Genomic DNA, 14,041 nt, shown 5'->3' with positions numbered 1-14,041 from the left:
AACATTTAAATCAGTTTAAAAATGTTTGTCTCCTCAAACACTTATCGTTTCTTTATGGTAAAAACATTCAAAATCCCTTCTTTCTAACTTCCTGAAATACACAGTATATAAATGTTATCTATAGTCATGCAAGTGCAATAACTAGTACATCAGAACTTCTTATATTTAACTGTGACTTAGTTCCCACTGATTGACCTTCCTCCCCATTCCATTTTTAACAAAATATGAAAGACGCATTTTCAGTTCCTGTCCTACTTTATCTTTGTAGTATTTTACAATATGACTTCTGCTTCTTCGATCTCTCGCTACTCGTGTGGTCTGATTTCCCTTTTATCTTACATAAACTGTAATGTGCATTCAAGATACCTCAAAATCTTGTGAAAATCAAATTCTGATTTAATAGGCCTGGTGGTACCCAAGAGACTCTAAATGGGGTCTACTACTCAAACGAGAACAGCAGCATTGGAATAGCCCCACCCCCATTTCTCATCCTGTAGATCTAAGAAAGGGTGCAAGAATTTGTATTTCTAACAAACTCTCAGATGACACTGATGCTGCTGGTCTAGGAACCATACTTTGAGAACCAGTGGTTCTCAGTCTGGCTGTACACAACAATCACCTTACTTTAAGGCTTAGTTTGCTGGCATGTGAAGCACATCCTGCCACCACCAATAACAACAATTAAATTAAAATCTCCAGGGATATTGTCTAAGATAGATATTTTTAAAAGCTCCCCAGCTTAATCTTAAAAGTTTCTAATTTAGATAATTTAGGAGTGAGGGAAGGGGTTAGTGGTGAAAAGAAATAGTATAGGATGACTACTAGCTAAAAGACATACTGTAACACACTACTACAATTCCTTTAACACCTGCTCTACTCAACACTGCCCTGTAAATAAGCACTAGAAATTTCACAGGTGCATCCTCTACAAAATTACCATGAGGACAAAACAAATGATGGTTAATCAAAAATGCACAGAAGTCCATATTTGTGACATAAAAGATTTCTCAAATGGTATCAAAACTCAGCATTAAAGAATGTTTAATTGGGTACAAGATTAGGGTCTTAAAGAAAATCTAAGATTATGAAGACAAATGTAATCTATAACATTACATTTATTTTTTTTTATTTTTGCTTAAAATTTTATATTCTCTGATAATATAAATAAATCCTTATTGTAACATACATGTATACACACATAAAAAGAAAACCAACTGAAAGCCAACATTCCTGAGTTAAAGGACTTTTACCATTTAAGCAAATTTACCTGAACCTTTTTAGAAATTACAAAGCATTAAACAAAAAGTTATAGCATATAATCAGCTTAAGAAAAAAAAGATTACAGATATAATTTAGACTCCTGGTGTACGTCTCTGAGATCACATTCTTTTCTAATTCATAACCAATATAAAGTAATCACTATCTTAAATTCCTGTACTTATTTTTATATTCTTAACATATATGTATTCATAAGTAATATTTTAATATTTTAAAATTTTATATCCATTGCATAATACTATACTTATTCTACAACTTGTTTTCTCTCTTAGCATTATATCCTATGAGATTTATCTACATTAATACAGGTAGCCCTAACTGGGTCATTTTCACTGGTATATAATATTACACTAGAGTATACTAGTTTATTTTTCCATTTTCCAGATAATGGGCATAATTTAAAATTGATGCTATGATAAATAGTGCTTCAAAGAACTCCTTATACTTATCTCCTTGCAACCAAATGAAAAAATTGTCCTATGCCATTTCTAGCCAGAGAATTGCTGAATCAAAGAGAATCTCCAACATTACCAATCTCTTTTAACTGCTCTCAAAAGTGGTTGTACCAATTTATACTGTGATAAACAATGTACAGGATTACCAGTGTTCTCCCTGTTTGCTAATATCTGAGCTGTCTAATTTTTGACAATATGAAGGGTTTCTCATCATAGCTTTAATTTGTATTTCTTCTGCTACTGCTGTGATAATTTTTTTTCTGTATCTTTCTTGGTCTTTTGTGTCTCCATGCCTACGAACTGTCTTTTGCCTATATTTCTGTTGAATATTTTTTTTCTCTTGTTTTGCAGCAGATCTTTATATATATATTCTGGATCATTATAGGTTATATGTTGCAAACAGTTTCTCACTAACTATGAACTTTCTATATATTGTTTCTGTTTCAGAGACATTTTAGATTCTAACAAAATTCATTCATCTTTTCCTTTATGGATATATTTTTAATGCTACATGTATTTTTCGATGATCATGATAATTACTAGTTTTAAATTCTAAAAATACCTTGAAGTTTTAGAAATCAAGACCGTGATTTTTGTGCCAATGTATGGAAACTAGAAGGTGAACTTCAGTAGAAAATGACATGAATCTAGTTTCATTGTCAAGGTCAATGATATACAGTGTAAATGAACAAAAATATTGTCATTGTTAGTAACTGAAAGTATTATTGAAAAAAGGTACTTCACATAATACTGACATCTCACATTTCTTTTAAAGATAAGTAATATTACAACATTAGACTGTGTGTGTGTACATATAGAGATTTTTACACTGTTGGTGATTTCTAAGAACTCAAGAATGCCAAAGCTAATATTTGAATGTAGGAAGCCTAATTTATCCCAAGATAAAATATCCCAAATAAAAAATTTTAAACTTGAAATTTAAGGAATAATTAGCAAATTCTAATAACATGAGTCTGTCAGGGTCAATTACTTAATTGCATTCAGGACTCTGCATGGTCATGAATAAAATATTTGAGTCCAAGGCTAAGTTTCAATTTCATTCATAACATAAAGCAGATTCAGTATAGCCTTTTTTTTTTTGGAACTTGGAGTCAAGGGACAAGATGGCAAAACCATTTTGGCAGGGAATTTACCTGTGTGAATGAATAATACCTCAGTTTTAAAATAGTTTCATCTGTTTCACTTTGTATTTATTTCAAAATACTGCATTAGTTTATGTGGCACAAATCCAAGCAAGTTATCTAAATGACTGTCTATGGGGCAGATTCTTCTGAAACTCATCCAACAATGACAACTTAGGGATATAAGTGTTTTTAGAGATTTGAGTAAACGATATTGAACAGATTAACTTTTACAGACTTCAACTAAAACTACACTTAATAATCCCTACATGTTCACTATAAAACTGTTTTCAACAAACTAATGTTAGCACTGAAGAGTTGTATTTGGTTTTATTAGTTTGTTTGTTTCTACCCAGAATTGAGCACAGAGGGGGTGGTGAAATAAAATGAAAAATTTAAGCTGGGAAGATGAGTTTCCTTTCACCGTGACTCCTCATTATCCACAATGAGGAATAAAGATGGCCTGGATATGGAATCCATTAAGGGTTCCAAAAACTTATTTTGGACAGTCATTTCATATTCTAACATCATCAAATGATCTAACAGAGAGGCACAAAATTAGAAAAGAGGCTGTTCTGAGTCTTTCCTACTTGACTGCACATGCTCATTACCAAATGAAGGTGTTAATGAGCATGAAAGTATCTAGAATACACTCCAAAGAAAAAATAAATAGCAAGTAAATCCAACTTAATTTAAGTTGTGCTTTCAGGGTATGACAAGGCCAAGCTAAACCACCATTCCCCACGTCCCACAGAACGTCCACAGCCAACCCTGCATCATCCTGCTCTCACCCGGGAGTGTTTTCTTGGGAGTAACACCAAGCCACTTTCCAGCAAAGTCTTTAGGGGTCAGTTAGGGATATGCTGTCATTCGACCACACTGGCGGCCTCTCTCTCCAGAAATAATGACAGGCATGTGTTTTTAAAATCAGCCCTCTCCATTTTCTAAGACATGGATTGGAATGCTGCCTTTAGCATTTTAGCTGTTATTAAACCAAAAGAATTTTAGTTTCTATTGAAATAATATTATACTTTCTATTATTTCATCTAACTATTTAACACTTTCATTGAACAGCTTTCACCTTTTAAGTCAGCAATGTTTGTCCACTTACATCTTAAATCAGAATGAATGTAAGTATTAAATTTATACTAAAACCACAGGGAGGTTCCAACTACAAAGCAAGTGAATTCTACTATGCTTGTATTGGAAATTCATTGTATCAAGACTTAAAACTAAGTGGTACATTGGCTGAGGCATGGAAATGGATATCTATCTATCTATCTATCTATCTATATATATATTATGATAAGATTTTTCTAATACATATTCACTATAGAAAGTTTGAAAAAGTGAAAAAAGAAAATAAGAAATCCCTCATCACATCAACCAAAGACATAAATAACAGTAACTTTCCAGGTACATTTTTTTCTTTCAATGTAAATACATAGCCATACTTTAAAAATACATGTTAGTTTTATCTGTAACAACAACTTTGTTACGATTTAAAAATATTGTGACAAGAGCAATTTCTCACGTTTGTAAATCCTCCTAGAAATCCTGAAATTTTAATGGTTCTACAATATCTCAACTGACATATATACTATAATCAGTTTAACTATTCTTCTACTATAGTTGCTTCCAATATTTTGCAATTTGTCCAGCAAATTTGTATATAAATGTTCCCAGAAGTTCTTATTACTACCTTGGAATGAGCTAAAGGAAGAACTTGAAGGTAAAAAGAAAGCATTTTTTAAAAAATGACTATTTGCTAGAAATAGCACTACCAATAGTGCATATGAATGCTCGTTTCATTACATCCTTCTCACCTACACAGACTTTTATTACAACTTTATTCAACTGTTATATTGAAATAATAACCTTGTTATTATTTGATTAAAAAATAAATTTCTATTCTTTTCATGGTAAATGGCATGTAAAGGCTCCTTATGTATTTTATGTAAATGTTTTATAGAAACCCACATATAAATGTGTACAAATCAACAACAATAAAAGGTAGTAAAATATATAGTTAGCATAATATACATATAAATTTGTGGCAAAAAATTTCCCCAATTCATCAGCTGGCTTGAAATTTACGTGTTAACAAATGACCTGTACATGTTTGGGGCTGTAGATCCATCAGGTTTTATATTTATGGGAGTGATTCTTCATTCTTAGTATCCTTCTAGAATTTCTGAGATTTCTATTCACGAATGGGACCTTTCTTATTTTTCTAGCTATTATCATTCAAACAGACAAATATGCATTCACATGGGTATAGATATGCAAGTACACCTTTTCTGTCATTTCACAGAATTTGGAGTTCTGAATACATTGGCAGTGGCAGTAGTGCAGTTAAAGAATACCATAAGTTCAACCTGCTGTCTTGATCACTTTCTCAGTTTTATTATTTGCTAAACAGTGTGTACTCCAAATTAATAGGTCTTTTTCTTTTAATCTAAGATCTGTAAATGAACTTGTGTTTGACATCTTTCCTTGGATTTCTCACAAGCATCTCAAAGCAACATGTTCAAAACTGAATTATGGATCTTACCTACAAAATCTACACTACTCAGACACTACACATACTAGAACCTGTGGAGCAAATTCTTAACAATTTCTTTTCTCTTACTTATCGTGAAGTAGTCCTTACAAAATAGACTTAATTTCTTTTCATCTTAACAGTCATTAGCATTGTCCAAATACCATCATCTCTCACTTGGGCTACTTTAACAGCCTACTAATTGCTTTTTCTCTTCCCCTCTAATTCATTCTCCCCAGAATGCCAAAGTCAACGTTTATAAATACAAATAAGATTATATCAATCCCTTGCTTAAAACTCTTCTGTCTTCTCATTGCTGTTGAAATAAATTTACTCTTTCCCATTAAACCCTATCTCCGGTTAGGTCTCTACTATTTACTTAAAGACCTCTTTGATACTAATGACTTATTAGCCTACCTGGATTTATAAATTTGAAACATTGCTCTTTCCTTTATTCTACTACGTTGCTAAGATGCACCAGGATTTCATCTTGAAGTAATATAACTACAATTCCTCCTCACAAAAACTGCCTACATCACAATACTGTTCTAGTTGTATTATTTATATACCAGGTATTTATATCTACATGTAGATAGATCTCTTGAGTAACTATTTTCCCCAAATGAACAAGGCCAGTTAAAGCTCTGAACGTCACTTAGTCCAACGTTATATAAAATGGGAATACTTGCAGTTTAGTTTCAAAATATGGCAGATTCATACAAACTATGTCACCATATAATCCTGGGTAGAAATTCTTAATCTAAGGCACAGTCATTTTTTTCTGTAAAGTGAGGAAGTAGGGTTGTATGATTTCTATGGTTTCTTCTACTTCTAGTAATCACAGATTCATGACTGAACATTTCTTTAAGAGAAAATACAATATTGTACTTATCACTCAAAGTCCATGAAAATTGTACAGAAGGTAATATTCTATTTCAGATTTAAGAATGATTTTATCAAAGAAAAAAACTATTTGACCCAAGTTTTTTGGAGACAACTTAAGCCCCATATGCTATTCTGCTACCATCAAGAATCCATATTGCTAAGATTCAGTGCTGTCCCCAATTGCTCAAAGAACAATACGACCTTAAGAACTGAAAATACAGTAACAACAAAAACCACTGCTGCTGCTGCTGCTATTACTAATACACAGTAACAACACTTGGCAAGTTTTAGACTATTCTGGGTAAGAATCAAAAACCAATTATAAAAATCAAATGGAAAATAGGGAAAAAATAAGGCACAGTAGGTACCAAAAGCTTCTTCCTGAAAGATCAATAAAGATCAATGGTTCATACTGGTTTACACAAAGAATCAACATGCCCCCCTTGTTCCACACTCCTTCCATTTTTATAATAGCATTAAAAGGAAAGGTTCTCCAAATTGTTACTAGTTTGATCTAATGTTTAACTAGTTTTTAAATTTGACTAAAGGCAATTCTAAGACTTGATCAAGATCATGAACACCAGGAAAAAACAAGAATTCTCTTCTTCCCTGGCAAGTTATAACTCCTAACGACCTTCCCACAAACTGTATGACCTTTGAAAATGGAAATCCACTCCCCCTAACACTTAATTACTATGCCAGATTTGAGCACTGCTCTTTGTATTGATGGATTTCATAAATTAAATGATCCACATTGCTTTACCTGATACATTCCAACTCCAATGTGCTTCGGCTCAATTTTCACTAGCTCAGCTAATGGATCTTGTACACGCCTTGCTATGGAAACTGAAAAAACAGAATTCGAAAACAAGTATGACTTAATGTGAAAAGCAGTACTCAGATAATTACTTATGTTAGTTCCTCATAATATAAGTACTTAATCCCATACCTCCTCATTCTGCCCTCTGAAGACAGACAATTTAAATTTCAAAATTCTCTTTTTCTCCCATGCAAAATTTCAGGATTAATTATGCCATCATAACTCTAGGCACAAACAGACTAAAGGAATTATAGCCTTGAAAAAAATAATCATAACACTTAGTTCCTATAGCTATATAATCATCTGTTCATTTTTAAGGAATAATAGGATATTTCATCCTTTAAAAAGTGAATAGATATTTGCTTTACTTTTAAATAATTCTGATTATAAATAAGATTTAGGGCAGGCCCAAGATAGTTATAGTTAGGATCCTTTGCCAAGGCTTCCAGTTGACTACATTTTTAGTATGTGGCCAAGATCATGATTACCCTGAGTCTGTATATATTCTCAACGTCATAAACTTTTGCTTGAGGACATGTGCCCACTTATGTAACCTGTTGGCAATGGGTCTTCTTTGATTGGCCTGCATATAAAAAAGGCCTATGGAAATGGCTTGGGGGGGTTAAATGGAACTGGCTGGGACAAAAATGGGGCTGAAGTTGAGGCTGGGGGCTTCTGCCTCCTCTGAATAACAATGTCTACTATCCCAACTGCATCTTGCATCTTCCACCCACCTGCCAGAATCCCAAATCTGTTTCCCAGGGTCTGAGCATCTCCCGCAACATACGACTTGTAGTTATATGGTCAAATATGCTTATCAGAACTAGATCACGTGAGAATAATGAATAATGATGAATCATATCTTAATGAAAGTAGAGACTGAGTCTGTTGGCTTAGTGAATACACTTGTATGACACTGAATATGACTGTAAGCGTATATTGGGAAGTGCTCGAGCCTAACTGCTTAACTCATAACACACACATGCGTGCATGCGCACACACACACACATAGTTCTAATCACATCCCTTTCTTGACCATCACAATTCACATTCAAGAAACTTGAAAGTTATTTTCATACTTTTACTTATGTTATGATTTTTTAGCCAGTCATCATTTACTATCATCACTTTAAACCAAACAATAAAACTTCCTATCTAATTGACTTATAAAATAGACTTAGCTAGAGAAGACATATTTATTATGATCTTTATGGATATTCCTAAAGGCACCCACCTTATCCCCAAACCAAGTAGCACAGTAAACACTGAGTTCTTATGTATGAACACCTTCATACATACACACACTATTATATACAATACACTAATATATTACACTATTATATTATTAAGTACTGTTATGTACACACATAGTTACATTGAGTACCTTATGTATGCTTCATTTAATTAAAACTACCCTGTGTTACTTTCTAAATATATGAAAGCTAATCAGTTACCTACTCATATTGATTGAATACAATGTAATGTTTCACTAAGTGAAAACATTTTAAGACCATCAAAGGAAATCCATGCTTGTTTTCATATTAAACTATCTAAGGTCTAGCAATAGAAGTCATCTCTTCTAAGAGATCTTCAGATTCTTTAGACACTGATATGTGCCACCCCTCTCATCAGAAAATAAGATCTACTGTGAACATCAAGTTCACTACAATGACACTGCCTTTTTTATGTACTCTCATGTCTAAAATACAGTGACAACAGGAGTTTGCAAAGTAAGCTTAGAGAATAGTAAGCTGAATTCATACAATCTGCCTATTTCTCTTACAGAAGAGATGGGGATTTCAAGACCTTCACGTATACCTTCCTACTAAAAATCACAAAAGCAGGGCTGGTGGTTTGCCACAGTCATAAAGCACTTGCTTAGCATGTGCAAGTTCCTAAGTTCAATCCCCAGCACCATCAAAAAAAAAAAAAAAGGTTAATTGGGTACAGACATTGCAGGCTATAAAAGAAATACTTTCCTCTAATAATGACATAATTACAGAATGAAAATACAATGCTACTAGTGATGTACTTGAATTTCTCTAAACCAAACGTTTATTTATCCTAGCTTTAAATATATAATGCAATAAAAATGATTTCCAAATACATATATAAGTATTTGTATATATATGTATATATGTGTGTGTGTGTGTGTGTGTGTGTGTGTGTGTATATCTCCAAAATACTTTAAGAATTAAAACAAACAAACAAAAAAAAACCCACAAGAGTAAACCAAGTTAAAATATAGGCATCACAGGGTTGGGGTTGTGGCTCAATGGTAGAGTGCTTGCCTAGCATGTGTGAGGCACTGGGCTCGATTCTCAGCACCACATAAATAAATAAAGGCATTGTGTCCATCTACAACTAAAAGAAAAAAAAAACCTTTAAAAAATATAGGCATCAGAATATTTAAATTTAGAGAGGCAAGTACTAGAAATTCAATAAAAGAAGATCGATAATGGGTAAATCTCTTAAATCTATTCCTACTGGAAAACCCACATTATGAAACTCTAAACAGAAACTGGTTAGAGTAGTTGCATAATTTGTTAAGTGTGGGTACAGTCTCATAGTTAAAATTTTTCTGAAATATACAAAAGGGTTTGAAACTATTTTCTATTTGGTTTGCATCTAATTGCTCTGTTCCCCTTTTCATCCTAATATTACTAAATGCAGCAGAGCAATGGAATGGAAATTTGGGTTTCTAGGTGACAAGTTAATTCTACAGTAAATCCAAAGAGCCTCTGGAGTTACAGTGTTTCCAATGAACAGCCTTGACACAGAACTTAATGTTTCTCCAGCTGGTATTTCCCTCTCAGATGCTGTTCACTCTATATGAGTCTAAAAACTTAAGCATGGAAGAAAAGGGAGGAAGAGTGGAGGGGAAGAAAGATGAACACCAGTTTAAAATAGATTCAAACAGTCACATGTTCAGGCTTTGGAGAGAACATGACAACATCACCAAGCAAGAATTGCTTTGTACGCATGATAAAGCAGAGCTCCAGGTGGATAATGATCAGGCTTGGCAAAGGATTCCCAAAAGGAAGAGACTAAGAGATAACTCAGGAAAAGAGAGTATGGTTAACCAAAAGAGTTTAAAAAAAGAGGGAAGTTGTAGTCCCAAACTTGGTGAACATCTATATTTTGAGACAGAGAAGAAAAGGTAGAAATAATGAAAAAGGCAACAAATGAATCATAAGGAGACTACAGTAACATAAGTCAGTATGATTTCTGGGAAATGTTAAACATAGTTACCACATGCCCTCAAATTTTTATTCCTAGGTAGATGCTCAACAGACATGGAAACATGTCCGCGTAAGATCTTACGCACAAATGTTCATAGAAGCATTATTTATAATGACCAAAAAAGTAAAAACAACCTAAATATCCATCAACTGATGAATGAATAAACAAAATGTGGTCTACCCATTCAAAGAGTATCATGTGGTAATAAGAAGGAATGAAATGTTGATATATACTTCAGAGGGAGAGCATGGATGAACCTGGGAAACATTATGCTAAGTAAAAGAAGCCAGACACAAAAGACCACATACAGTATGATTCTCATCAAATAAAAAGTCCACAATAGGCAAATACACATAGTTAGAGGGAAGATTAGTTTGCCAACGGTTGGGGTGGTAAATGAGGAGCAGAATGTAAGTGATTTCTAATGGGTACAGGGTTTCTTTGGAGGGGAAGGAAGATGTTTAAAAATTAGATTAAATTGCGGAAGCTGTACAACTCTGACTATACCACAAAAACACTGACTTGTACACTTTTGTTTGAAATTTATTTTTATTGTAAACAAATGGGATACACCTTGTTTCTCTGTTTGTACATGAAATAGAGGAGAGGCATACCATTTGTGGACTTGCACACTTTTAAAGGTAAATTTTATGTTAGATAATAAATTACTTATCAATAAAGTTATTATGTATTTTTTTAATGTACAGATTTGGTTTGTGCCAAACACTACTTTACATACATATGACATCAATATTTTGCTATATCAATGCTACTGTTTGCTATTGTTTAGGAAATAATAGTTAACGCACTTTAACAAAAAGGAAGATAGAAATATTTTAAGTATGGAAACTAGATTACTATTATTTTTATTTGCATCATTTGCAGATGATGATTGTCTACCTAGAAAACTAAAGTAGTAAACTGAAAAATATCAGAACCAATAAGATTCCAATCAGTTTGGCTGGTTTCAAACACAGTCAAAAAACAATGCTCTACGTTTCATTTGTGTATGATCTATCAAAATGTATAAATGCATTTTACTGTCATGTAAAACAAATTAGAATAAAAAATTAATTAAAAATTTTGGGACAAGAAAAAAGGATGAATAAACGGTTACAGTATCTTAAAAATAAAAAAAAAAATGATGCTCTATCTTAGGCACTCAACAGCCAATAAGAAACAGGTTGGGGAATGAGAAAAATGGGAAGATGTTGGTCAAAGGGTACAGAGTTGCAGTTATAAATGAGAAGGTTGTGGAGATCTGATGTACAGTGTGGTGCAATTAAAGACAAACAAAAAAAGATCACTTACTACATATGTATGTATGTGTATACACACACACGTATGTATGTGTGTATTTAATCTCCATGAGTAATAAAAAAGTACAGAACCTGGATAAAAGTATAGATTTAACAGGATTTCTTTCTATATCCTACAGAGTTTTAAAACTATTTATTAAATGGATCTAAAATTTATTTGGAAAAAAGAAACACCTAAGAAAAGTGAAATTAAAACAGATTAAAGCACTCCTATTATAAGTCACAAAAACAGAGAATCTTATATTGTGGTAAACTAGACAGACCAATGAAAAGTACACATGAAATTTTAGTTGTTTTTTTTTTTTTTTTTTTTTTTTTTTTTGCGGTACTGGGGATCGAACTCAGGGCCTTGTGCTTGCAAGGCAAGCACTCTACCAGCTGAGCTATTTCTCCAGCCCGAAATTTTAGTTGTTAATAAATGATAAGTTGGCAAATGGTACTGTCATTCAATGTGTAAAAGAAAATTATTACTAAGGGATATTGGGATAAGAAGTTAAATATTAAAGGAAAAATATGTTAGATATATAAAAGGAGGCTAGGGAGTCCAGATTTAGTGAAGATCATCACTGTAAAAGGTTAGCAACCACACCTTTCTCATATGGCTAAGGTGCATGGTGCACAACTTGCACATTCTTATACAGTAGTCTTGAAAGCAATATCCCCCCTCCTTCAATACATGCCTCATATCCAAAGGATAAAAAGTGTCCCAAGGACTTTGAATTCTATGAAATACCTAGAATCCTAAAGTTTCTAGAGTATATCAAATCATTGCCAAAAAAGACTCTACTAAAAAGTTCTCTTAAATTTTGTCTTATTATATTATCTAATGATATTAAATAGAAATATTTCTTTCTAAGATTCAATATTCATCTCACTTTATCTTTCCCCTTGTCAGGAAGGAACAGAGGAAAATCCATAAAATTTCTCAATGTGTTTTTTTTTTTTTTTCCATTCAACAATACCAAATTAAAATTCTCTTCATTATAAAGTTTATTAAGGCTGGGCACAGTGACCCAAGCCTGTAATCCCAGCAACCTGGGAGGCTGAGGCAGGAGAATCACAAGGGTTAGCCTAGGTGATTTAGTGAGAACCTGATTCAAAATAAAAAATGAAAAAAGGACTAGGGATGTAGCTCAGTGGTAGAGTATTCCTGGGTTCAATCTCCAATACCATTAGAAAAACCCACTTTATTAAAATATAATGTTAATGAGTTTTGATGTAAACATATCATCTTGACCCTCTAATAACTATACTGTTGAATAAGAAGCTAATACATATGTTAATCTGATTAAAATACTCTACATCTTGATTGTGATAGAGTTGGTAGAGGTTACAAAAGTTGATCAAAGTTCATAGATGGTGAATTCATCCTTTTATGGAATCAATTTTAAAGGAAGAATTTAAAGAATGAAGTCTTTCTTTCTAAAGGATGAATTTTACTTTATGTAATATATCTCTAGATGAATGGAATATTTCTATTTCTTTGAGAATGTTAAACATTTCCTTATTTTTCTTCTGCCAACGTCAATTCTATTTCCGTTGTTGCTTTTTCCCCTAGTGTATTTTGACATGTCTTAAGGAAATTTTCCTTATATGTTAGGTGACCCCTAACTGTCCACCAGGGGCAGGGTACAAACAAGCTGACTGGAAGCACTTTCTTCAAAGGTAAGACTGAACTGTGGGCTGTACTATAGGGTGCTCTGGTCATTACTCTATAGAACCTCTGATCTTTCTTTAGGTGTTAGCTCTTGTGTTGGCCAAAACTATCAATCTTCATGAAAGGTTTGATCCTCTCTAAACACTCTTCAACAGCATGTAAATATCTGTTTCGTCTCCTTTGTTTCCCAGCAGGCCTCCCCACTCCTATGTGTAAGCTGTGTCCACCATTGTAGAGACCTTCTGTTTTACCACCCCAGAGAACAAATCTCCAGTCTCCTGCAAAGGTAGAACAAGAATAGTAACAAAAAAAAAGAAAAAAAGAAAAAAAGATTCCACTACATGTCAATATCACTACACTGGGGACTGAGTTTCTGGCACATGAATCTTCAGGGGACAAACAACACCCAAACCATATCAAGGTTTAAAGGTAAAACCCATACCTGTAGGTAGCTCAGGTTTCAAAGTACAAAGTCATCTCTGGCAGAAGGTACTACAAAAGAGGAAGACTCCCAATCAGAAACAGGACTCAAAAAGAAGTGGGGGTTGGGAACGTAGCTCAGAGGTAGAGCACTGCCTACCATGCATCAGATCCTACACTACAAAAATAAAAAAACCAAAAAACTAAAGAAAAGGAAGTGGGCCCCAGAAAGCCAAGAATGGAGACTGGAAGCTTGTTGGAATATTTGCCTTCAGATCTA

The 14,041-nt window shown here is 33.3% G+C and overlaps 1 protein-coding gene across 1 annotated transcript in view; it reads right to left on the bottom strand.

The window, feature by feature from the left end:
* The window catches only part of Srbd1 (S1 RNA binding domain 1), a 237,839-nt gene that overhangs the window by 91,405 nt on the left and 132,393 nt on the right, over positions 1–14,041 (bottom strand). The window contains exon 16 of the mRNA XM_047522685.1: positions 7,066–7,148. Coding sequence (XP_047378641.1) covers positions 7,066–7,148 — 83 coding nt within the window. The remainder of the gene's footprint in view (positions 1–7,065; positions 7,149–14,041) is intronic.

Source organism: Sciurus carolinensis, chromosome 13 (genome assembly GCF_902686445.1).
Source record: "Sciurus carolinensis chromosome 13, mSciCar1.2, whole genome shotgun sequence".
Lineage (NCBI taxonomy): Eukaryota > Metazoa > Chordata > Mammalia > Rodentia > Sciuridae > Sciurus > Sciurus carolinensis.
The sequence above is the reverse complement of the archived record's forward strand: the minus strand, read 5'-3'. Positions and strand labels throughout refer to the sequence as shown.